Source organism: Cavia porcellus, unplaced genomic scaffold, assembly GCF_034190915.1.
Source record: "Cavia porcellus strain 051 isolate PalLab524CR breed Dunkin Hartley unplaced genomic scaffold, mCavPor4.1 scaffold_24, whole genome shotgun sequence".
NCBI classification, from domain to species: Eukaryota; Metazoa; Chordata; class Mammalia; order Rodentia; family Caviidae; genus Cavia; species Cavia porcellus.
In genome coordinates, this window is record NW_026947507.1 from 7467667 (window position 1) to 7492739 (window position 25073).

The window sequence follows — 25073 nt, forward strand, 5'->3', positions numbered from 1 at the left end:
GGTTGATGCCAGCCATGCCAGATGCCACCAGGGCACTGGCAGTTGCTGCTCTTTGTTGCTGGTCTACCTTGCTTGCTGATCTTTGGAAGTTTCAGCTCTACCAGCTGCTGTTTATAACTTGTTTTTTAAGTGATCACTGTCCACTACTCAGGATAATTCCCAAGTAGATTTATAGGCCCTTCTGAGCCTGTACTACCTGAGAAACAAATCATTGCAGATTTATAGGCCCACCAGAGAGAGGCTTTACTTGAACAAGACCTGTGCTGCAGTGCAAGAGGAGTCAGTGCACAGAGGGAGCTCTCCTCCCCCAATTTGAAGAGTGCAAGGAGACTGCTGCTTATATAACTGGTGTGGGCTGTGGTTGGTCCAAATTCAGGCCTGTTGATTGGTCCAAATTGGCCTAAGTACACAGCCTTCCAGTCTGAGGCTACTGATTGGTTCAAATTCAGTTTTACTGTTTGGTTCAAATTCAAGCCTGCTATGGTTAGGGCAGATCTTTCCTTGAGCCAGTGTAGGGTATCCTAAACAGCCATAGCTGTCATGGTGTCAGATTGGTGACAGGGACATGTGGCTGTTTGATTCCCTGAGCTGTTGTGACTCCCTAAAAATAATGAGGCTAAAACCAAGGAATCTTCAGGAAGGCATGTGTTCAGCTTATTGGGGCTTGGAGAGGTTGTGAATATTAGTATTGGATTCGTATCTGTCCCCAGTCTTCACTATGTTAATCCAGAGGTGATTTGCCCACAACTTCTTCAAACAGGCAGCAGCATCTAGAGCGGCCAGAGTCAGGGAGAGTCATTGTTACTGACATCCATCAGAGTGGCCTGGAGAGAGGCCACGAAATAACCTGCAGGGAGGCAGGAGGACACTGGGCCAAGTTGTCCTAATTTGTCCTCCAGCAACCTTGGGGGAATGAAGGGAAACGAGAGGGAGAGGTGTGACAGCTGTTGGGCAGACTGTGCCCCCTCTGGTGTCATAGGAAAGAGATACTGTGTCACCACCTTTCATAGCAGTCCAGCCAGCTCATGTGTGCCGTCCAGCCAAACTTCCATTGCAAACCCCTTTTGTCTCCTCTCAGGAGATCTCCTTCCCATGGAATGCATATTCTCTTTGGATGCTGGAGCTTTTCCTGGATATCCGACTCCGAATTCCCACAGCATTTGCCACAGAGGGGCTGGAGAGCAGACAGTGCTCTAGACCTCTCTACATTCCTCCTCTCCACTTCAGTGCCTTCCACTTTAATTTGCACTCATGAAGTATTTATGGAACTAATGAATGATTGTAACCTGGAGCTTACTCCCTGTCTTTGGCTTGCTGAGCCTGGGGGAGGATTCCACCACTGCTACCTGGTCATTGTCCTAGTTGAGAGGCACATTGATCCCTAACCATGGGAGCTGTCATCTCCCTCCTTAGCTCTATCCCATGACTTCTGAACCACCTTCAGGAGAAATTGTACTGGGGTGAATGCAGGAAGCTCCAGAGTGCAACTGATGGGAATGGAATTCCATACCAACAAAGGCCATGGGAGCCAACTGGACACACACACACACACACACACACACACACACACACACACACGTGCAAAGTCTGAGGATTTGAGCAAATGGTCTTTGAATCCTGATCTTATTCATCACTGAGCTCTCTGGAGGTCACGGCTAGAAGGCTAGTGCAGTGTGAGCTACTGTGTTGGGATATTCAGAGCTGCTCCAGCTCATTTAAGTTCTAACTGATCTTACTTTACTTTTTTCTGACATTTTGGTCACAGAACCTTCTGTTGTTCCATTCATCCTTCACATTCACCATTTCTTCCATCTTTGGAGGTGTTGTTCATTGGTTATAAGTGAAAGCCCCAGTCTTCTGGAGACAGTGGCTCTGTAGGTCTGAATGAATTCTTTTCTCTATTTCATGACACAGTTCAGCCCTCACCCCCGACTGAAGTCTGCTCTCCACCCTTTGGGCAACTTGCTGCTTGAAATGTACAAGACCATTAGTAGCAGTGGACACTTTTATCCAGGCATTAAACTGTAATCCTGCTAAATAATTTGATTCCTGTTTTACAAGGTTTGCATAGAAGAGGGGGTGGAGAATGCAGAATGTTTCCCGGTACATTTCCTTCCTTCCACCCCCAATCCTGCTAAAGATACCGCGTGCTGATTTCATGATGTGGTCGGGTTACTCCCAGGTGTTAGATTTTCCTGTGCCCCAGTTACTTTCCCAGTGGGATGGCATCTTACACATTCTGTCACCGTGATGTAAACAAGTCCCGGGGCAGAGGAGGTGCTCAATGAATTCATTCATTAACTGCTGGTTTTGTACGCTGGGTCTGAGCTCTACAGCAATGTGGCCAGACACCATGGTCCACATGGGGAGACGTCCACCTTCATTTTGTCTCTCTCTCTTTTTTGTTCCCACTTTTTGTCCCCTGAAATCTAGCTCCACTCTTAAAACTGAAATTGATTATTTTTTCTAGATGCCTGAGACTTTCATTCTGCCAAGTGAAATTGTGTGTGTGTGTGTGAGATCACACCCACACCCACCAGCTCCTACACCCCAGTGCTGTTTTCTTGTTGCTTGGTGAATGAACTATGCACCCCTCTTGCTCTTCTGAGCAATATGTCTGTGACTTCCAACCCCCCGCTTCTGTCTTCACTAATTAATGGGTGAAATTCCCAAGTCACTGTTCAGCTATTTTTACATGCTGCATAGCATGGCCACCGCAGTGAGCACAGCAGACCAGGGCGGCTCATGGAGTCCTGAGCCAGTGTGTTATGTTTGCTGCCTGTCGATCCTTCTCTTCCCTCCCCTTTAATGTTCACCTCATCTCACCTCCTCTGCAAACTGCCTTCATTCTCTTGAGGCTACAAGAGGAATCCCTTTCAGAATTTCTTCCCTTCTTTGTTTTGTATTTTAAAGAGAATAAAACCAAGCAAAATGAAACAGAATAAAGCCAATCAAAATGAAGCAATGTAAGTGACACAGGACTTCAAAACAAGATAATAGAAAATCAACAGTGGTTACCATAATGCCTCTTGTTGTCTTCAAAAATCATTGGCCATACCTTCAGACATAGTAAAAGCAAACAAAACAGAACAGAATAGAACCAATAAAACCAAAACAATGAATGCAATAAAGGACTTCAAAACAAGATAAAAATAAATCCAAAATGGCTACCATAATATATCTTGTTATCTTTGAAACAGCTACCCATGACATCGGATATAATAACTCAAACAAAACAGAATAAAACCCAGCTCAACAAAACAATGAAAATGATGCAGAACTTCCAAATGAGATAATAGAGAATTAACAATGGCTACCACCTTCAGAAGAAGATCCTCCTAGATGCTACACTGAGTATTATTATTCTCTGAATAGATGATTGAACTACCAGTTTTAGACCTGCAAAATCAGTGAAACACTAAGCACTACAAGCATTAAATTGTACTTTACCTCAATAGCTATCATCGCAGCCCTGGATCAGCCTGTCATTTATGGCTGGGGGTGGGAATGGCTCTTCTTGTCTCCTACTCTGTGCTGGCAGAGGCTGGCATCTGGCTGTCCCCCCATCGGCCCATGCATGGCACTGGTTCACAGGGAGGGCTTGCTTTTTGTTGATTTCTTGTTCTTTTCCTTCTTCCATTCTTATATGAGGGATCCTTTTAATTTTTCTCAGACCTTTCCATGTATATTAATTTTAACTCCTTAACTAGACTGTGATCCCTTTAAAGCCCACTACTTTTTATTTGCTATGTTCTCTCTAATGCTGAGTGTGTTGTCTGTCATTGCTGTAGTATGGTAGTATCCATAATGATTAATCTATAATTATGTATAATTACAATTAGGATAATTCACAGAACCTCGCATTGCATGACATGCTTTACATGCAGTTTCCTCTCTAATGAATATTTGGTATGTACTCAAGTCATTTAGGAAGACTTGCTCAATTGGTCAGCAGCTGTAGGTCTCTGGATGTCACTTCTGGGTCTCCGATTCAACTTTTTCAATTGCTGAATCAGTTAGCTTTCTGTTGCTGTGAGAATCAAAAGAAATGTTTATTTGGGTCACAATTTTAGAGGTTCCAGTCTGTGATTTATTGGCCCTGTGGCTTTGGACCATTGGCAGCACACCATGGTGGGGGTCCATGGTGGAACAAAGCCCCTCTCTTCATAGCTGGAAAGTAGAAAAAGATAAACAGGCAGAGAGGGTCTCACCCTCCCTGACACTCACAGTGACCAAAGACCTCTCCTTAAGCCAGGCCTTCTAAAGGTTCTACCATCTTCCAAAGGTACCACAGGCCAAGGGTCAAGCCTGCACCACTTGGGCCTTTGAGGGGCATTCTAGGTCCAAAGTACAGCATCTGCCAAAGGGAGAGCTGGATGCCTGCTGTTCAAGAGTCTTTCCATTTTCTACTGTCTGGTTCAATTCAATTTCAAATCACTCCTATTTGGGGACTCTATACTGTGTGCTCTGCACAGATTTGTCACTTAGGGAATGTAAAACGCACCGGGCTCAGTCCCTTCTCTTATTCCTGGCTAGTACAAAAACCAGAAGCCGGAGGTATCAGAGGGAGAGATAAGGAAGGAGCAAATGACTTCATGAGGAGAAAGTGAGGGAGGTTCCTGAGAGTCTGTTGTAATTAGAAGCTTCCTGAGGGAGGAGAGATTTCCGTTCAGTGTAAAGGAGGCCGAGTGGGAGTACAGAGACACCTCTTGGCAGGACTGGGGGCCACAACAAGCTATTCAACAATGAACCAGACAGGGCTCTGTTTAGGAGCCACCAACCAGATCTTTTGCATGTGCTCAGTTTCAAGTGGCAGCTTTAGGGATACTGATGTAACATAAAACAGGAAAATCTTGATTCCATCAGAAGAGCATGTGGAGCTCAGAGGAGTGGAGCATTTGGATATCTGAGATGATCCTCTGGTTACAGTTATTTATTTTGGGTCCCCATGAGCTGAAACTCCTCAGCTATAGGAGAGCAAGGTGGCACACGTAGGTTCCTGTCGTGCTAATCTGATTAATCACAAGTGGCCAATACTAGTGTTTAATGGTCAATATGTCTCTCCTTATCATAGAAAGGAGTTGAAGTGTCTTGCGAATATATTTTTCAGGGAACAATATAAAAATACAAGAGAGAAAATAAAAGTACAAATAACTGGGCGAGGCTGTAGGAAGAGCAAAAGATCCACAGGACGGGTTGCATCAACGTTTAAGTCACTTTCCTGTCACTGGGATACGATATTCCACACCCATGATTTAAAGGAAGAGATGTTTATTTTGGCTCCCAGGTTTTAGAGGATGCGGTTCATAGTTGGCTGGCTCAAGGCAGGAAGAGCGTGCTGGAAAGTTCTGGTGGAAGCTGCTGCTCATGCTGTGGCAGTCAGAAAGCAGAGAGTTAAGGAAGAAGCCAGGGAGAAGAGTACACCCTTCCAGGCCGCCTCTCTAGGGACTCACTTCTTCCAGCCAGCCCCCACCCCCTCGCAGCACATTTAGGGCCTCTCTGATCCAATCGCCTTCTACAATCCCACCTCTGAATAGGTAAAGCTTTTGTGGGGAGTTTGAGGATCTAAATCGAAGTGACATCTTACTAACCAATGCAATCATTCCTTTAGGGAAACATTTTATTTTTAGTATGCTAATGTAGCATCCTTCATTGTCCAAATTTTTATTCAGAGATTTATTGCGGAAAAGGATTTTAGATACTGGATAATCCTGTGTGCTTTTATTTATGTTATTTGCATTTAAGAAAGCTCATTAGAAACATAGGCTGAAAGCAAAACACCAGCCCAAGGCTTTTGGCTGAGCTTTGGAGGCCGAGTCGTTAATGTATTTGTGATCTTACTTAACACAGCCCCTGTTCTGAGGCCACAGAGCATTTCCTCTCTGTGGAAAATGTAATTGTCCTGAATGATTTCCTCCTAGGAAAGGCTTTTCTGTCTGCCTCCCCCAAAACATACTCTGCTTGCTTTGTGCCATCTGCAGGGGAGTAACCTCTGCCCCAAGTCAGTAGGGTGTTGACATCTGAGAACAGTGGAGGAGAGAGTGATAAGCAGAAGGTGACCGTCCTGCTCTGACCTGCCCTCTCTTGTACTCATAGCATGAAGCAGCATGAGCGCTACGGCCAGCTGACCCTGGTCAACTCCACGGCGGCTGACACCGGGGAATTCAGCTGCTGGGCCCAGCTCTGCAATGGCTACATCTGCCGAAGGGACGAGGCCAAAACGGGCTCTACCTACATCTTTTTTACAGGTAACTGCTTGGTGCATTTACTGCAAAATCCTTCGAATGTCCGCATTTGGCCCACGACTGGGATTTCTACTGCATGCTGAATAGCAAATGATAGTAAGGCACTATTTAGGGTCTGGGCTAAATGCTTTCCATCCATTACATCATGTAAGTCATACAACGCTCAGAGTAAGTATAGACATCATTTTTTCCCACATGGGAAAGCTGAGGTTTAGAGAGATTAAATCCCAAAGACCACACAGCAAGAAGTGGTGGTGCCAGGATTTGAACACAGAACTGATTCTAAGATCTGTAACTGTACTGTTCATTGTGGAAACCACTAGACACATTTCAAGTGTGCAGTGGTGATGTGTATCTAGTGGCTGTGGTCCTGAACAGCACAGAGAACATCTCCCTCTCAGACAGTTCCATTGGATAGTACTGATCTTTCTGGAACCTCCATAGTCACAGGGATTTTGTTAAAACATCCTGGTATTCATTTGTATGAGTAGTTCGAGCTGAGCATAGGGGCAGGCTTCTCAAATTATGTGTGCTTCTTGGCTTTCGTCTCAGTCCCTGAATTAGGGAGCCTGCCAATCCACAAGTCCCAGTTTCCCTCTGCAGTGGCAATTGAGCATTTATAAGACAGAGCTTGCGTTTTTGAGGGAACACATGGCAGGTCTCCTTCTGCTGCCTGCCTGCATACCTACCCACAGCCTCCTTCCTCTGCAGATTCCCTCAACTCTGAAGTCAGGGGGATAAAGTTCAGCAAGGTTCAGAGGTCAGGAACAGTGTTTAGGAATCTTGCAAATTCTACTTCCTGGTACTGGTGTCCAGGGCATTTCAGAAGAAGCTGGGATCCTTTCTGGGCTTCTGGGGACAAGTTTTATGAGTTCTATCTTGAATCCACATGCCTTTCAGACATTGGTGTGTGTGTGTGTGTATTCCACATGCTAGGCAAGAACATATGCTTTTCTACCATCGAGCTCCATCTCCAGCTCCAGATCTAGGGTGACTTATACATTTGGTCCAAATGATCCTATGCCCTTGCCATTAATTAACGCTTTGATAACCTCTCATGTATTTTCTGTATCTGTCCAAATTGGCCCTTTCCAGCTGATGCATTATCAACACGTGCTATAATTCAGAAACACCAATTTCTCACTTTAATTTCTACAGCATCACTAGGAAATATATAAAAGCAATTTTTATCACCTGTGTTATACAAATAATAATGCTGATTCTGATACTCAAAAAGGCAAGGTGGCTTGCCCAGTTTTCTGTGACTTACAGTGTCAGAATAAGGAATCAAACTTTTTCTGACCCAGGATCCAGTGCAGCCACTGCTTGAACTCTCTCCAGGACAAAGCATTAAGCAGATTGTAATTGGACAGACAATAGCTGGAACTGTTAGGGGACTTGTTCTCACTGCTCACAGGCAATCCCTTTGGACCCTCATTTTGGAATATGCTACACAGAACTGCTCATGTACCCTCTATATGACACACTGCAGAGCAACAGGAGGAAAGGAAACCAGATAACACAAGTACGAGCCATTATCCCAAACAAGGGTGGATGCCGTATGTCAAACTGCTCAATAAAGATTTTTTGCCAAGATTAGCACTATTGTGTCTTCTCAAACTGGTTCAGGTTTTGGACTGAAGGCTTTATTTGAGCAGAATAGTCCATCAGATTTATGGATTCTCTTTGAATTTTGTTGGTAGGTCTCTTTTTTTAATTTGCTGATATCTTTTTTGTGAACCAAAGGAAGGCTAAAACAGATTCACTTTGACTTTAAAGAAACCAGGCCAAGGCAGGTGTAGCGGCACATGCCTGAAATCCCAGGGAGGCAGAGGCAAGAGGATTGCCAAGAGTTTAAAGCTAGCCTAGGCTGTGCTGTGAGTTCAAGGCCAGCCTGAATCACATGAGACTCTACCTCAAAAAACAAAATAAAACCCAGGTCAAAAGCAGAAGTGATCAAATATGTTGTGTCTTGTGTTTAATTCCTCAACACTAAGCTAAATGTCCTGGTGTACTTTCACAGTAGGGTTTGGCAGTTCATCCTTCCAGCTGTCGATGGATTTGGGGAACCCAGATGGGCAGTTACAGAAGCCAAGCTTCCATTGCTGGCTCTGAATTCTTTCAGAGCATATGCTTCTCAGCCATGCGTGTAGAGAACATTTGCCATTCATTCCTAGAGTTTGGTTGAAAACACTGGGAAGCTTCTCTTGGGGGACTAAGTTGTTACTAAGTTGTACCATGTTTAAGTGATGGCCATATATATTTCCTCTTCATCTTTATCCAGAAGGCTCTTGGAGAGGTTCCTTTTCCCACTTCCCATTCCTATTACATACATAAAGGAAAACATTCAGATCCTCAGTATACAGCTAGTAAGTTATCCTCAGGGAGCAGATGCATGTGACTAACACCCTTATGATCAAGGCTGAGATTTAATACAGGAAGGAGGGCTCTCTTAGAATGCAAGGCTTGAACAATTATTCTCATATGTAGGCAAACTACATTAGTAAATACTTTATTAGATTTTGAGTTTTCCATATTGTGGATATTAGTTTATAGATTTTTTGTTTATAAACTATTAACCTTCATTTTTTGAAATGTAAAATCCCATGTGTTTAGTAAAAAAATAACAATATGTTACATGAATAAGCACATTTGCAGGAGATATATTTTACCTATAATTTAAAAAATGAAGTTCAGCACACTTTTTCTGTTGTAGATGAAAGTCACTCCATGTTTGAAAGGCAGTAGATTCAGGATGTAGCCAGTACAGTGTGAGTGTGTGTGTGTGTGTGTGTGTGTGTGTGTGTGTGTGTGTGTAGGGGTCAGTGGGGAGAGAAACTAAGGCCTTGCCCATACTAAACAAGCAGTTTACCACTCAGTTAAACCTCCAGCTCTTATTTTAAAGCAACTGGTGGAATCACTTATTTCAAAGCACATATCATAGTACAAGAGGTAAGGTATTATTTTAGTGGTCTGAAATTCAAATTGTTTAATTCTTCTGGCTTGGCCCATTGATTCTAGTTATAAGTCCTTAAACCAGGATATACCTCTGTAATCTTATAATCAGTTGTAAAGTCTTTTAGTGTTGTTGCTAAAAAGATGTCTTCAATATTATCTACTCCAGATTCTCCTCTTTACAAATGCGGAAGTCGTAGCACAGAGAAATAAAGTAACACATCCCAGGCCATGAACGCAAGGATGTTAGGTATAACAGAAAATACCTCTTGTCAAATTCTGAAAGTAAAATTATCATCAAGTAGCTTGAATCATTCAAGCTGATTTGCGGCCTGGCAGTGATGGAGACTCTTTGAGCTGCAACAAACTGTTTACTAATAGTAAAGTCAAGAGGAAGGTCTTCCATGCTAGTGAACTTGGTTCTAGCAGCAAAAATATTTTGGCTCATGGAGACACTTGCTGTTGTTTCCAGGAATCCTGTGACTAACCCAAAACATCATACAGTGGTGACATAGAAAGCTAGTGGAGGAGAAATCTAAGAAAAATTACTTGTTTCAGAAACATTGCAAGGGAAACAGAAGAAACACTTTAACAAGTATCCAGTGTTGTGATTAGCTCTGAAAATTTCTCTTAGTGGTTTTGGAATATTCCCTCATAGAATGATCCAGAAGATAAGGGTTTAATGTGCTATGCCAAGTAAGCAAAACACATGCATGCACAGACACACAGCCATACACAACAAGTATACCCCAGATCCTTGATGAAGTCTAAAGGGTCGTATGGGTAAGCCAGTCCTTTTTTCTCCCATTTCTTTTTATTTTATTTTTTATTTTAAAGAGAATAAAACAAAACAGAATAAAGCAAATCAAACAATGCAAGCAACACAGGACTTCAAAACAAGTCAACAGGATATCAACAATGGCTACCATAATGTCTCTCATTTTCTTCAAAGTAGCTGTTCATACTGTCACAGGATAAAAATGCCACCATCTAGGGTTTCAAGGACCTGACAGAATACATTTCAGAGGGAAGATGGGAGATAAGAGGCTGGCTGATGGTTCCCAGGCAAGTAGCCAGGCAGAGACTGGACCTGGGGACCAGCAGGTTCCTTCCTATTTCTGGCCCACTTCTTTACTCTGTCTTGGGCAGGCAGTAGGTCTTCTGAGCTGAGAATGAGGCAGGGTGAGAACACAGATGCTGTCACTGTGCTGGGCCTACCAGCAGGACTCCATATGCTGGGAAGTGTCTCCCAGTTGGCAGTTATGAACTACAGATAAGGGGCTAATTTCTCTACATAAAAGCAGGAATTGTTCCAACGTCTAAAACTGCTTTTTTTTTTTTTTTTTTTGAGACAAAGTTTCACTATGTAGTTCAGGCTGGTCTTGAGCTCACTTTGTAGTCCAGGCTGGTCTTGAACTTGCAACAATTCTCCTGCATTAGCCTCCCAAGTTCTGGGATTATAAACTTGTACCATCATTCTGGCTTTGAAGACTGCTCTTAACAGGAAGAAGACAGTCTTCTTCCTCAGTTTGGTGATCTATGGTCTGATTTGGGTTTGAACCAAGACCTTTTTTGTTTCTTACAAGATGATATGTTAGTCAGCTTTGTGTCACAAAAAAATAAAATAAAATAAAATTTAAAAAAAAAACCCTGAGACAATTAACTTATCAAGAGAAAAGGTTTATTTTGGCTCACAGTTTTGGAAATTCCAGTCCATGAGCAATTGGCCCATCTCATTGGGCCTGTAGCAAGGCAGCACATCATGGCAGGATCACACAGTGAAGCAGAACCACTCACCTCATGGCCAGGAAGGAAAAAAAATAGGGACCTCACAATCCCCTCTTAGATCACAGGCCAGGACCTCCCACTAAACCCCAACTCCTAAAGGGCTTAACACCTCCCAACGGTGCTACAGTGGGGACCAAGCCTTTAACATGTAGACTTCTCGGGGACCTCCAATAATAAAGTCTGTAGCAAAAGTAAAATCATTCTTCCAAAAAAATGGAAGGCCTAAAGAAGTCAGCTTTCTCTGTTTTTGTAAGGAGCCAGTAGTCTGAGTTCACTGCAAGTCCTCTCATCTTTGTGCACAAGTGTTCAGAATCCTTAAGGAGCACTTAACGAATGTCTCCAGAGTAAATGAGACTGTGTCTTTCCATTTGCAGAAAAAGGAGAACTTTTTGTACCTTCTTCCAGTTATTTTGATGTTGTCTACCTGAACCCGGACAGACAGGCTGTGGTTCCTTGTCGAGTAACTGTGTTGTCAGCCAAAGTCACGCTACATAGGGAGTTCCCTGCCAAGGAAATCCCAGCCAATGGAACAGACATTATTTATGACTTGAAAAGAGGCTTTGTGTATCTGCACCCTCATTCTGACCACCAGGGGGTGGTCTACTGCAAGGCAGAGGCTGGGGGCAAGTCTCAGATCTCCATCAAGTACCAACTGCTCTACGTGGAAGGTAAGCCTGCTATTCCCCATGCCTGGATTTTAGTTAGTTCCTATGAGTCCCTATCAGGAACTGCTATTCTGTTGTGGATGAAAATACAGAGCATAGAATGCTGTTCTGATGGGCTTCCCTATTGAATGACCACTTCTAGAATGTTCTGCATTCTTGCCCTGGCTCTAACCCAACTCTCCCCTATTGCTTTTCTCCAGATTCTCCCACCCGTGGCTCTGACCCTGCCTCTGTGTTTGATCAGCCCCTGTATCGCCAGCCTCCCCTTAGCAATCCTCCCAACCTCCTTGTGCTAACCACAGTCCTCTCTGTTTCCTTGATGGCAGAGCAAGCGGTAGCCAGCCAGTCAGCTCTGGCCTCCTGGTAGCCCCCAAGTCCCCCAAGACCCTTCATCCCTGAGTTAGTGGCACAGGGGCAGGCTGGTGAGTGGATCCCTCCCTGGGGGCTTCTCTCTTCTTTGACTTTCTGGAGGAGAACCTCCTCCCAATGCCCCGGAGAGGAGAGGGGACGCCCTGTAGTCCCCCCAGGATGACCCTCCTCTCTGAGAACTCTTCCCTGGTGAGCGGGAGTGGTCTGGGAGTGGGGTACAGTCTTTGCCACTGCTCTGGTGGTTCTCAGGCAGCCCTGTGGAGAGACGCATGTCCCAAAGCTAGTCATTCTCTGAAGTTACAATTTGGGCTCTTTAATGCTTCCTGTCCCCAGCTGTGAGCCTTATCCTGTAGGAATGGTCACTCCATGTTTCCGAGTAGCTCACAAACCGTCTTGGCCACCCTCAGCCCTACATGAAAGCCATCTCTCTCTCGTGCAGGTCAGACTCCCTGAAGCAGCTGTGCTCCCCGGCTCTACATCCTTCCTCCCAACACTCCTCGGCCCACTCCCATTAGCTCCCTCCCCTGTGCTCCTCCAGGACAGTTTTGTCAAGACTGCAGGGACGCTAGTGCTGTTAAACCCAGCGGGCAATGTCTGTCCTTATCCAACCAGAGTCCGCCACCCCTGTATCAAACTCTCAGCTCCACTCTGTCCTGCTCATCCTCCTGCCAGCTCTCTCATCCTCCCTTGTCAGCCTTTGCCCCGTACTCTTACATGTGGGGCTCCCCAAGGTGCCCTTTTTCACTTCCTGAACTTTTCCTAGACAGCCGCATCCATCTCCGTAACTTCACTTCTTATCTGTACATTAATGGCTCCTGAGTATCTGGGTTCCAGAGCCAGAAGCACCAAGTTTATGTGTCGTTATGTCTGCCTTGAGGTGCTCCACCGGCCATGCAGCCCCACAGGCCCATCAGCATTGCTCCCCCAGGCCTGGATCTCCTGCATTCTCTGCCTCAGTGACAGCGCACTGGCCAGTGTCCTTCTCCTCCTGTCCTTTATTCTTCCTCTCATTGAATTGTTTTCAGATCCTATGGTTTCACTCCATCAGTTTCGTAACTTGAAAAGCGTTCAAGTTTTCACCTATTTCTAGGACAAATATGATTACCTTTCTAAGAGTGTCCTCTTTCTCCTTCCTTGATTCATTTTCCACACCGTTATTGATTATAATTCTAACGAAGCTGTCCCGCAGGTTCCCATCTCTCCCAGACCACAGTCGCGATCCTTCACGCGGCCTGACAGGCCACACGTGCCCTGCCCAGCTCTGTCCTCCCCCGCCGCCTGGTCCAACTCCTCTTCTTCCCCAGGCTGCCTACATCTCACCTTATGGGCGTGCACCCAAGCATTTCTGTCTGCCCTTCCCCCATCCAAGTCTTTTAAGCCCCCCACCCTGAGATTTTAGTCCAGACTTTGCTTCCTTAAGGAAGCCTTTCCTGGCTCAGACCATTCTGAACTTTCAGAACACTCTGGGCTTCTCCTCTATGGCTCTTAACACAGTCAAAGTTTTCAACAAAACGCACAATGACTTGCTTAGTGGTCCCTCCACTGGAATGTACACTCAGAGGACAGAGTCCACTTCTGTCTTGCTGGCTTCTGTGATTCCAGCTTCTATCACATTGCTTTGCTCAAGACCACGATGAAAACTACTTGTGAATGAGGAAACAACAAAGAAATGTGTTTCTGAAATGCTGTGAAGTAAATGCACTGCAAACACAAGTAGCACTAGTGCCCTTCTTGGAAACTTCTTTCTCTTTTCTTACAGTATTTCTTTTTTTTTTTTTAATTTTATTTAAGGAGGAAAAAAAAGCAGAGAAAGGGTACAAGTTATACAGATTTATAGAAAAAAATAAACAGTAGGAAATCACTAGTTAATGGATTACATATTGTCATCTTAGAAATAATTGTTCAAGTCACAAAATTAAAGCTTGTAAAGTGGACATACCAACAGTGAGACTGCAGACAGTTCTGTTCAGTGATCCAATAAAACTCAGTGATATCATTTTCTATCTTATACACTTAAATATGCATGCAGTTATATCATTTAGAGCACTTTCTTTTCCTCTCTTTTGTACAATGACAATTACACATTTTGGGTTTTGTTCCTCCCACAGTTCTTATTACTTTTTTGGAAGGGAGTAGAACCAAATGTGACCTAATAGAACCGAGTCAATCAAATCAAAAGGGTGGACATAATAGATAATGTAAAAGCATAATACAAGGTGATCAATAATGGTTACCATAATGCCTCCTGCTATCTCTAATAGAATTGCCTATATCATCAGTTATAACAAAATTGAACAAAACAGTAAAGAACAAAACTGACAAAACCAAAACATTGGAGACATTATAGATCTTCGAAAGTAGATAAAAGTCAACGAGAATGGGCGTCATAATGAATCTCACTATCTTCACAGCTGTTGCCTAAACTTTCAAACCTGGTACTATCAAGCAAAACAGAATAGGGGGACATCAGTGAAAAACAAGATGGTGAGAGTAATACAGGGCTTTAAATCAAGATAATGGAAAGTCAAAGTGGGTTACTATAATATATCCTGCTATTTTTTATTTATTTTTCCCTTAATTAAAAGGATAAAAATAAAAAATAATGAAGTGGAGATTGAGATAAAAGAGGGCATAACAGCAAAACAGCGCAGATCAAAACATAACCATTTAAGCAGAATAGTGTTTCACCACAAGATAATCCTGACATAAAAGTAGTTACCATAGCATCTCTTTCCTTGAAATCTTTGAGTATAACTTCATATACTGTAGCATCAAATATATCAAAACAATGTAAAACCATTTAAGAGAATGACAGCATTACAGGGTATTTAGAATCAACTAACAGAAAATGAACAATGGTTTCTGTATAATCTCCTTGTCTTTAAAAGTTTTTGCTTATACTATCATAAATAATAAAATCCAATAAGATACAACCTGTTTAGACCAATGGAGACAGAAGAACAAAAGCTTGATGAGACTTCAAAACAAGATGATACTAAATCAGTATTACCTATTATTAAGATGTCATTTTCTCCAAAATAGCTGTTCCTATCATCCAATCTTCTCTGCCTCATTTCTGTTGAGCTCTTTTTCTGTCATTAGTTGTCAGTTTGTCTTCTTCATTTTGTTTTCTGCTCCATTCATTGTGGCCTCTCTGCCACTATTTCTGGATTCTTTGTATTTTTCTTTTTTAGAATATCCTGCAGTAGTCTCTGTAAAGTTGAATTGGTGGTTGCAAATTCCCCTAGTTCCTCTTTATCCTGGAAACACCTTGTTTTTCCATCAATTTCCAGGGATAGTTGTGCAGGATATCTCAATCTTGGCTGGAGATTATTATCTTTCAAAGCTTGAATTATTTCCCCCCATGCTCTTCATGATTTGATGGTTTGTGCAGAGAAATCTGCTGTAATTCTGATGGGTGTTCCCTTGTAAGTGGTCTGTTTCTTATCTCTGACAGCTTTTAATATTCTGTTCTTGTATTGAATTTCTGGAATTTTTATTATTATATGCCTGGGTGTTGCTCTGTTTGGATTGTAGCTGGCTGGGGTCCTGTATGCCTCATACATCTGAGTATCTTTACCTTTTGCTAAATTAGGAAAATTCTCCTGGATTATTTCTGTGAGTAGCTTTTGTATCTCATTTGTTTGTGTCCCTACTTCTTCTTTTATGTTCTTAATTCTTAAGTTATGGATCCTCTTATCATCTTCTAGTCTTTGTATTATTGCTGTTTGTTTCTTTGTTACTTTTAAGAAGTTTTTCATTTCATTCTCTCATATTGCAAATCTGCCCTCCAGTTCAGACAGTCTGTCCTTAGTTTCTTTCAAGCTGTTATGCCAGTTTTCGATAGAGTTTTTAGTTTCCTGGTAGTCTCTTTGAACCTGCTTCACGTATTCTATGCTTTCTCTATTTTCTCCATCAAACAATTCTCCCCTCTTTTTCTGTTCTTCCATTCCACCATCCGTTTTTTTCTTGGGTGGTGCTTAGCATTTCTCTAACTATTCTGCTTATTTCTAGCTTCAGGTCATTAATAACTTCATTCCTGAACTGATCTATGAGACTCTCTAGATGGCGCTTTATGTCTATTGGTGTGGTGTCTGCTATTGCCTGTTTCTCAGGATTGGGGGCTGAGGAGCCTTTCTTGTTGCTGCCTCTTCCCATATTCTTTGTTCCTTATATATGCAAGCGTATATAGGAGGCCCAGCTTCCCTCTCTGTCAGCCACAGCCTGATCGAATTGCGCCGGCTAGGTGTTCCTGCCCACCGCAGCACACCAGGAAATTGTAGACCAGGCAGCCTATGCGGGCCTACCCCTCCAGGCCACACTCAGGCTCTGGGATCTGGGTTGTGCTAGCCTACTGGGTCTCCACCAGCAGCGTCACGTAGGCTAGGCACTTCTCACCAATCCCCCTTGAGAGGGGGATACGTGGCTGAAGTTGCTGCAACGCCCCGCTCCCGCAAGTCTGCCCAGTCCCAGAATGTCTTCCGCTGGAGTCTCATTAAACTGTGGGAGAGTGTCAGTTTCTCTCACTCACCGCAAGTCAATGCACAGCTCCCCGCCCGTCCTGTTTTCAACTCCATTCACCGATTCCCGTTCTCAGAGCTCCCGCGCGTCTCTCTCCCTGCCAAGCTGATGTAGACGCAGCTGCCACACGTTGGGAAACCCTAATCGTGGCTTCCAATGGCGCGGGCTCCAGCCTCCACACTGAGGCCCCTCTGCTCCTGTTCTAGCACCAGGACTGCATTCCAAGTTGGTTTCTCTCAGCCCAGTTCATTCCTGGGTCAGCAGAGCATATCTCCACCTGCTTATGACTCCTTGCTCCGCACCATTCCTGAATTCTAAGCCGAGTCTTTCGGAGAGCCTCCGTAGCTGCTGCTATCTGTCCGCCATGTTCTCCCGGAAGTGAAACATCTTTCTAACCCATGTATTTACCCGAGACTTCTCTATTTTCTGAGAAACGACAGCCACACCATATCTGTCCCTGCCACCCCTTCTGATTCCACCAGCCAGCTGCCTTTGTCACGTTCTTCTTGCTCTTTCCTCAAGCACCTCTCTCCCCATCACCATTTTGTTCACGTGACCCCTGGCCAGCCTGTTAGCCTCCTGCCTGACTGTAAGCACAGTAGCCTTGGAGCCATGGATGACCACCCCGGGGATCATCTGAGACTGGGACAGAGGCAGCTTCAAAGGAAACCAAAAGTAATGTGCTAACACTGCCCTTGTGTTGGTTGGGAAGCTCTAAGATGTTACATCTTTCTCCAAAGAGAAGAATTCATGTGTAGATTGTCTTTAGTGTCGTACTCATGGATCTCATCTCACACTCCCTATCTCCTGCTCACTTCCAGTCCCCAGTGGTCCCCCATCAACCACCATCCTGGCCTCCTCCAACAAAGTGAGGGGTGGGGATGACATCAGTGTGCTGTGCACTGTCCTAGGGGAGCCCGATGTCGAAGTGGAATTCAGGTGGATCTTTCCAGGGCAGAAGGTAAGTACCACACCTGGTCTCAGGCTGCCTTTTAAAGTCCCTTTTGTACCCATCCAGTGCAAGTAATGTGTGGGGCTCTGGCAGGGGTCAGGGCTTGTTTTCTCTAAGACAGTGGTGATGAACTAATGGCGTGTGTGCCGCAGTGGGCTGTTGCCACTGAAAGCCCTAGCAGGTTCACCATTACTGGTCTAAGATATTTCATTATGTTTACAAATGTTTACCCAATATACACTCTTTGTATGTAGTTTTTGCTTTCTTAACCCCTAATTAAGAAGAGATAGTGGCCTGAAAAAGGAAGAGGGCTCAGTCTTCAGTCTGATCTACTAGGAGCAAATCTGTGTCTTCACACTGATCTCCAAGCTATGCCCTGTGATGGGAGCTCTGAGTGGAGGCCCAGTCAAAAAGGTGCTGTGAAGCCAGAGGTCATTTAAAAATAGACTTTCCATAAAAGCAACTATGGCACATTCAGCCTTTGTGCATGTTCTGCTCGCTGAAATAAACAGCTGTGCTACCAACATGGAATAATCCTGCTGCTGCCAGAAGAGATTTCACTTCTCAGTGGCCAATCTACTTCTGACCTGAGAGTGGTAATGACTGGGAAATAGCTCTCCCTGAAGAGTAATATTTTTCAGTGCTCTAGTACGAGGTAATTATTATTAAAAAGTGTTGCCACATTGGGAAGACATTGATTTCCAAGAGGGCTGGTATTTTTTTACGTTGTCAATTTCTATGAGCAGAAAATATTAGCTTAGTAATATTAGTATTAAGTGGATTTAGAAAACACTGTATTTTCATCACCAAATTTGGCAAAAGTATCTCAAAAGTGAACATCTTCTTCTAGAAAGGCATGTCATATCTTCTAAGGCATCATTTTATCCAGTTTTCTCCCTCTGGAGTCCCATGGCACATATGACTAATTGTACTTGTCCCAAGGCTGAGCAACTGGGAGCTCTTCTTCATTTACAGTGAGTGGTTTGAGCTTCTGATTTTAACTTCTGTGAATGAGAACCACTTGGGGAGATGTCAGTGAACAATATAAAGATGGAAGCAGTGGAAAACTTGGTCTGTTTTTGTGCTCAATACCAGTTCCATTTAGAGTTCCAAAAGAATATATCTTAAGTATAAGCTTACTGAAGAAAATGGCAGAAAGAAATCACCAAACAGTATCCTGAAATTTGAGACTCCACTTGGAAAAAATGCAGCCTTGAGTGATTACACAGTGTAAAAGCTTCCAGAGCCCAGAGCGCTGCATACCAAATACATAAAGCTCATGCATAAGTATGAGCTTTGCACTTTGAAAGGAACTGTGTGTTGGGTGCGTGGGAGCTATGCACAGCAGCTTGTTGCTCCTGCAGCTTGTCTGTGTTGCTGTCATTAAACAGGATGAAAGGCCTGTAGCAATTCAAGATACTTGGAGGCTGATCCACAGAGGACTCGGACACACCACAAGAATCTCTCAGAGCGTCCTCACGGTGGAAGACTTTGAGACCATTGATGCGGGGTATTACATCTGTACTGCTCAGAATCCCCGAGGACAGACTACAGTAGCTACCACTGTTGAGTTTTCCTGACTTGGAAAGTGAAATATTGCAAACTGATGGAAAGCCCATTCGTATACACAGTCAGCCTGGGCTTCTTATTAATGCTTTGCCAGAGGCTGATTGATGCCAAGTGGCAACTTCTGCCAGTGAGTCAGACCCACACATCCAAACTAAAAGGAAGTCACCCATTTTTTATTAATAGAAGTGTTAACTTTTCTAACAGAAAGCATGTATTTAGACTGCTTACCTATGTCCATGTTTTTTCTACTTAAAAAGCATATACACTGACAACTTTAATCATTTCTATTAAATGAGCAAAGTTTTGTAAAAAAAAAAAATGGAGTTAAGTGCTTGTTTTCTAAATTGCCTTGAAAGACATCAAGAAAGACTTGCTGGCAGCAATAGCTGAGTCAATGCATAGGGTTCTCTTTGCTGTAACAATCCCACTACATCAGGTGTTTTAAATGAGTTACTATTACATAGTTCAACTACTTATCTACAAGTTGTGACCTAAGATTCAAACACTGACATAACACTTTCCATCAGTAGCAACTTTAAAGCTTATGTGAGTCATTTTACAAAGGTTTCAAAAAAATCAAACATTTAATTCTTCGTATGTAAAGTTCTAATTTTAGACTATCCAGTAAAAACTAGAACATTTTAGTTTAACTTTTAACATAAAATAAAGAAATATTTAACTTTTTAAAATGGTGTCAAAAATTTACTTGAGAAGTAAAGGGGTAAGGGAAAAGTAGGCTCTACAGAACGAACGTGGGCCAAACGAAACAGGAAGGGAGAAAAAGCAAAACTAAAAGTCCATCTGGTCTAGAAGACACAAAGAGGGCCACCATGAAGAGTCATGACAGCCAAGAAGTATTTAACATTGTCTAGACTCTGCCTCAGAAGTATTTAGACAATAGCTTATTAAAACCGCCAAAATTTATTTTTCAAGTACACATCTTTAAATTTTAAAAAGTTCAGCTCTAACTTGAGCTGTGACCCAGAATTCAACCCATGACGAATTTCGTGGTTTCCCTGGAAGTTCCTGTGAATGGCTTAGGAGACTTGCTCTTAATTACTCCGCTATACACCAAGCAACACTTTGCAAAGTAAAATAGGTCAGAGGCTGCGATTCTTACATTGAATATTCCAGCATCATTTATTTGATCAAAATAAAATACACTTTCCATCACTACAAACAGCACAGCTACCATTGTTTACACATTTGTATTTTTATGACGTGCCAACATTTTGCATCCTGTGTGAAACATTTGGTTTAAACACATCTTAAAAATTCTCTATTTTGTTCCCTGTCTTCTTCCTTGTCTCCCACCCTCTGAGAACATTTTTACTAATTACTGTAAGGTTTATTTCCTAGACACCTAAACGGTATGGAGAATAGCAGGGAGTAGCGAGAGATTATTATGTAGAGGGGATGAATGGCAAACCCAACTTTGGCTAATGTCACTGAGAACAACGCAGACGTGAGAGCAGACGTATCCCAGGAGCCGGCAGTGAATCTATGTCCCCACTTATCAGAAGCAAACATGGAAGGTTACATACGTGATAAACTATCAGAGGTTAAAGACATCCAACACAATCACTAATTAAAATAAACATGCATGATGAATACTAGCTGCCCATGTAACGCACATGTAGCTGCTAACTCAAATACCCACATCTAATTTCCTAGTCTGTTCTTACTATACTGACATCACAGGATTGACACATGCAGGGAGGGGAGGAAAAGCCACAGTCGTCCTCCTGTCTTCCAGAGTGTAAAACTGAGTGTGGTGATAAGTTGTGAAAACAAGTTCAAACATAACTGGTAGAGTTGTCAAGCCACATTTTCCACTTGTCAGGTGGCTATTCTGCTAGCTTTCTAAAGGACAGAGCGCTCAAAGGGTGCCCTCAAACTAGCAAAGTCTTCCCAGGCTCTTTTATTCTATTAACCACAGCATTATTGGCTTAAGGTGCTTCTACTTATCAGTATGTGCTGACTCCTATCTTTCTTAGTTCCAGCCAGGAACTTTTTCTCATTTTATGGTAAGGGTTTCCAAAATTTGTGTATCAGATCCAGGTCTCAGTTTATCTGGAAAATGAGTTCAGCACCTTGGAAATGAGCTGGCTCTGGAAAGCATAGATGGGAGGTAGAGGGTTTTGTGGCTCTGGATGGCAAAGAAAGGAAAGGGAGAAATAGGGATTACAGGAGAGAGGAGAAGAGTCTACATCTGAAAGCGTAGTTTAGCTCAAGGTAAAAAAACATAAGGCAGAACAAACCATTGGCATTGCGGTTTTTCTTTATACATAAACAGAAATCTTAGGATTCTGTATATTCTCATTGCCTGAGAAATGGGTCATCGTATAGTGTTAGGATTATGTAACCCACAGATAAGTCTACCTAGTTTAAACTGATGGGGGTGAACACTGAAAAACTCCCAACAAGTTACTCCAAAAAGACAGAGAAAACATACAGATACCAACAAGCCAAAGCTTTCCCCATCATACCCTCTCTCCGCTGGGTCACAGGGCTGGTAGAGGTGGTGGTAGAGAATTGTAATTTAAAGAACTATTGCTTTTTCTTCTATGGCTTTTGTCACAATCTGTACACTGACTATGATCTGATTTAGTACATACCCAGATATAGTGAGCTTTTGACTTTTATCCTGAAGTAAAGAAGACACATGACACTCTCACATCTGTTTCACTCATATACCCCACCCACAGCCAGACCGAAATAAAAATCACAAGAAGGTGTCTGTGAAGAATGTTATAAAGGTTATAAATCTTCATAGGGCCCTGAGAGTTTTTCCCCTTAAGCTTAGGTGAAAAAGGCAATGAACAAGATTCTCTCGTTCCTTAAGTGCTTTGTGCAACGAGTTCCATATTGATTCTGAATCTTTTTTTAGAGGAATCTTTTGGACCAAGTCAAAAGTCTTCCTCCAGAGTTCCAGTCTCCTAGGTAGCCGGTTTTGGTGGTAGCCGCATTCCAGTTATCCTGCAGAAATTCACAGGAGCTAATGTAGCTCTTGCTCCCACGATGGTCATTAGGGTTGGTCCTGCAGACCTGCATCCAACTGCCCGCCCAGAGTCTCCCGGCTTCCAGGAAGCGTCATCTGGGCGACACGTTAGGGCTAGGGAAGGAGCCCGAATTCCTGGGTGACTGAAAGGGGATGGCTGAGGACGTGGGGGATCTCTTGGGGCTGCACAAGTCCCCGTTGTGCAGCTTCCACAGCAGTTCCTCATTCTCCATGGAGAGTCGCTTGTTGACTTTTGACTCCTTCTCCAGCGACTCCTGCAGCACAGCCTGCTCCGTGGAAAGTTGCCTTGAACACAACAAGGAGCCAGAAACCATGTGAACTTAAGTTAAAAACTTAACTTGAAAAACTTTACCATCTTAAATTTGAAAGTCCAAAATGCCAATGGGAGAAAATAGAATCCCTTAGAAGGTCACTGGTATTAAAACTGCCTAAGCCCAGCCAGATGCTAAACCCAAATACTTGAGGCATAAGCCTGAGCAAGGAAGGAGACAAAACAGAAAAAAAACACACACAAAAAACTGCACCTTTGGGACAATTTGTAGTAGTGTGTGGCACTTTCACAGGGACACCACAGGTTTTATGACTCCCTTATATTTGGGCCTGCTTTCTTTTTTTAAAGATTATTGACTGGTATTGGGGTGCTCTGTCTGAGCCACACCCCTGGGACAGGGATATTTTCTGTTTTGTGTTGCTCCTTTTCTGAATGCATTCACAGTCAGAAAGCCAGAGGAGGTTTCCTCGCTGAGGCCTCTGTTTGGTCCAGGCCACTTTGATAAAAGCATGAACAGATGTCATCATATTTGGAAGTTAGTACTTTTTCAGCCACTTGCTTTGATTACATTTCCCGGAGGTACATGGTGGAGGAGCACGGTATGAAACTAACCCATCAGGAGCAGGTTAGGGAAAATGGGACGGGTTTATTTTTACCTTGAGATTGCCATGTGCTTGTCCATCCGAGCTTTTAATTCCTCATTCTCCTGCTGGAATCGCTTCAATTTGTCAACCAGTGCTGTGTTGTTGTCCACCTTGGCATAAAGAAAAATTCCGACCTCTATTATTCAGTAGGAAAAAAATGCAATTCCTTTCTTTCTTAAGATATATTCTTGACACAAGCACACTTGGAAGAGATTTAATGAGGGAAATTTAAAAGCACATTGAGATTTTTATACCCTAACACACAACAACAACAAAACAGTCTTAAAGCAGCAACATGGAATGAATTGGTATATATTCAAGAAGAATGGCAGGCACTGAAAAGCAGACACACCCAGGTCACAGTTTTAGAATCCCCTCTGAGAACTGGCACTCTACCTGGGTGACCCCAGGCACTGGGTCCATTTTTTTTTTTTTTTAGGTGATACAGCAAATCATGTAGCACAGCAGTCCGTTTGTCACAGCTGTGACATCTTCCTGAGGTGAGTTTTTTTGGGGAAAAAAAATAAACCCCAATAAACAACAACTCCCATGAAAACTCCTAGGCCAACAGTTCATGGTTCTTGGCCACATTTAGTAAGACCTTGTACACATTTTGGATTTCAGGGTTACTCTTAAGTATCTACCTCTGACCATACACCCAAAGATACAAGGTAACAAAGTCCCACAGAGATCAAACAAAAGGAACACTAGGGAAGGCTGCTCTCCTGCTCAGTGCAAAACACCTGTTTTCCTGCTCACACTACACTTTCAAGGGGAGCAATTTGATCAGCTGAGAGCTAACGGATAAGATCCCTGAAGATATTTAATCACTGACATGATGGAGGGTTGATTCCATGCCGGCTCACTTTCTAAAGGCACGATTTATTACTTAGGAGGCAACACTGCAGCTTGGTCAGAATTAATCCTAAGGTGCTGTCATTGCACTATTACGATTACTCTGATTAAAGTGCCTAATTCAGATGTCTATTATTTTAAAGACATTCTAATATCCACAAATGCTCAGGGCTAGCTGTTCAGGTGAAACACCATTCCAGAAAACGAGTCTAGAATAAAAGAATCAGGGACTGTGAAACGCTCAGCAACTGTACAGGAATTACAAATAAAAACATGAAGTGGGAAAAGCTGAAATTACAGACTAGGTGATGACTGACTTTAAATACTATCGGGCCCAGCCTTTCATAGTAAAATAAGGGAAATGAAAATATCACAGTGCTAATTACTGACAGAGTTAGCGCTCATATTCATACCAACATTTCCACCTTAGACCACCTCATAGGCACTTCAGAAGGCCTCGACCTTACAAATAAGTAAGGTAACAATGGAGGTAGCCGTCATCACAGCAACACATTTTTTGTTGGGGGGGTTGAGACTGGGTCCGTCATGTAGCCCGGGCTACACTTAAACTCGCAGTGATCCTCTTGCCTCAGCCTTCCAAGAGCTGGGAATACAGGCCTGCACCCCAGCCCGGCCAGCAACACATCCTTGTGTACATACATACAACAATGGGATACGGATTGATGTGAACATGATACCTCTTGGGTCTGACAAGAACAGAAATACTGTGGGTTAGTGAAAAATTAAAACGTGTTAATGACTTCTACAACAGTCTATTTTATTGCATATGATATTCTGGAAAGTACTAGTGCATAAATGGCATGTGGGGTAACAAATTATTAACACGATAATCACCACTGCCTGACTCATTAGCAGAGTCATCACACTGGTCTAACAAGGTGACTTTGGTAGCAACTGGTACATCACTAGGTTGGGCTTATTAACAACCATGAGTTCCTTTCAGTCCTTAAAACAAAAAACAAGATTTCTTGATAACATGAAGTGTTTAATTTGTATTCATATATTTTATATATACAAAGTGTTTTTACCTATATTCATATATATGAAATATTTATATACAGTGGGTTAGCTATTATCTCCAAAGACAAGTCATAATCTCTAGAAGAAAACGAAACCAAACTAAATCAAATTCTCAAACCTTACATGAAAAACAGAAAAAATCAGACAGACAGGAGGGACTTCCAGAGTCCTTATTG

General features: G+C 43.0%; 2 protein-coding genes across 12 annotated transcripts in view; one reads left to right on the top strand and one right to left on the bottom strand.

The window, feature by feature from the left end:
* Positions 1 to 19383, top strand: part of Pdgfrl (platelet derived growth factor receptor like) — a 47717-nt gene extending 28334 nt beyond the window's left edge. The window contains exons 3-6 of the mRNA XM_003469152.5: positions 6097 to 6248; positions 11363 to 11656; positions 17365 to 17504; positions 18887 to 19383. Coding sequence (XP_003469200.2) covers positions 6097 to 6248; positions 11363 to 11656; positions 17365 to 17504; positions 18887 to 19075 — 775 coding nt within the window. The 3' untranslated portion in view covers positions 19076 to 19383. The remainder of the gene's footprint in view (positions 1 to 6096; positions 6249 to 11362; positions 11657 to 17364; positions 17505 to 18886) is intronic.
* A 794-nt stretch (positions 19384 to 20177) lies between these two features.
* Mtus1 (microtubule associated scaffold protein 1) overlaps positions 20178 to 25073 on the bottom strand; it is a 148866-nt gene continuing 143970 nt past the window's right edge. For all 11 annotated transcript variants that reach the window (XM_063234613.1, XM_013151632.3, XM_003469154.5 and 8 more), the window contains 2 exons: positions 23014 to 23111; positions 20178 to 22371 (listed from right to left, as the gene is read on the bottom strand). In XM_063234613.1, the coding sequence (XP_063090683.1) occupies positions 22158 to 22371; positions 23014 to 23111 (312 nt within the window). In that variant the 3' untranslated portion in view covers positions 20178 to 22157. The remainder of the gene's footprint in view (positions 22372 to 23013; positions 23112 to 25073) is intronic.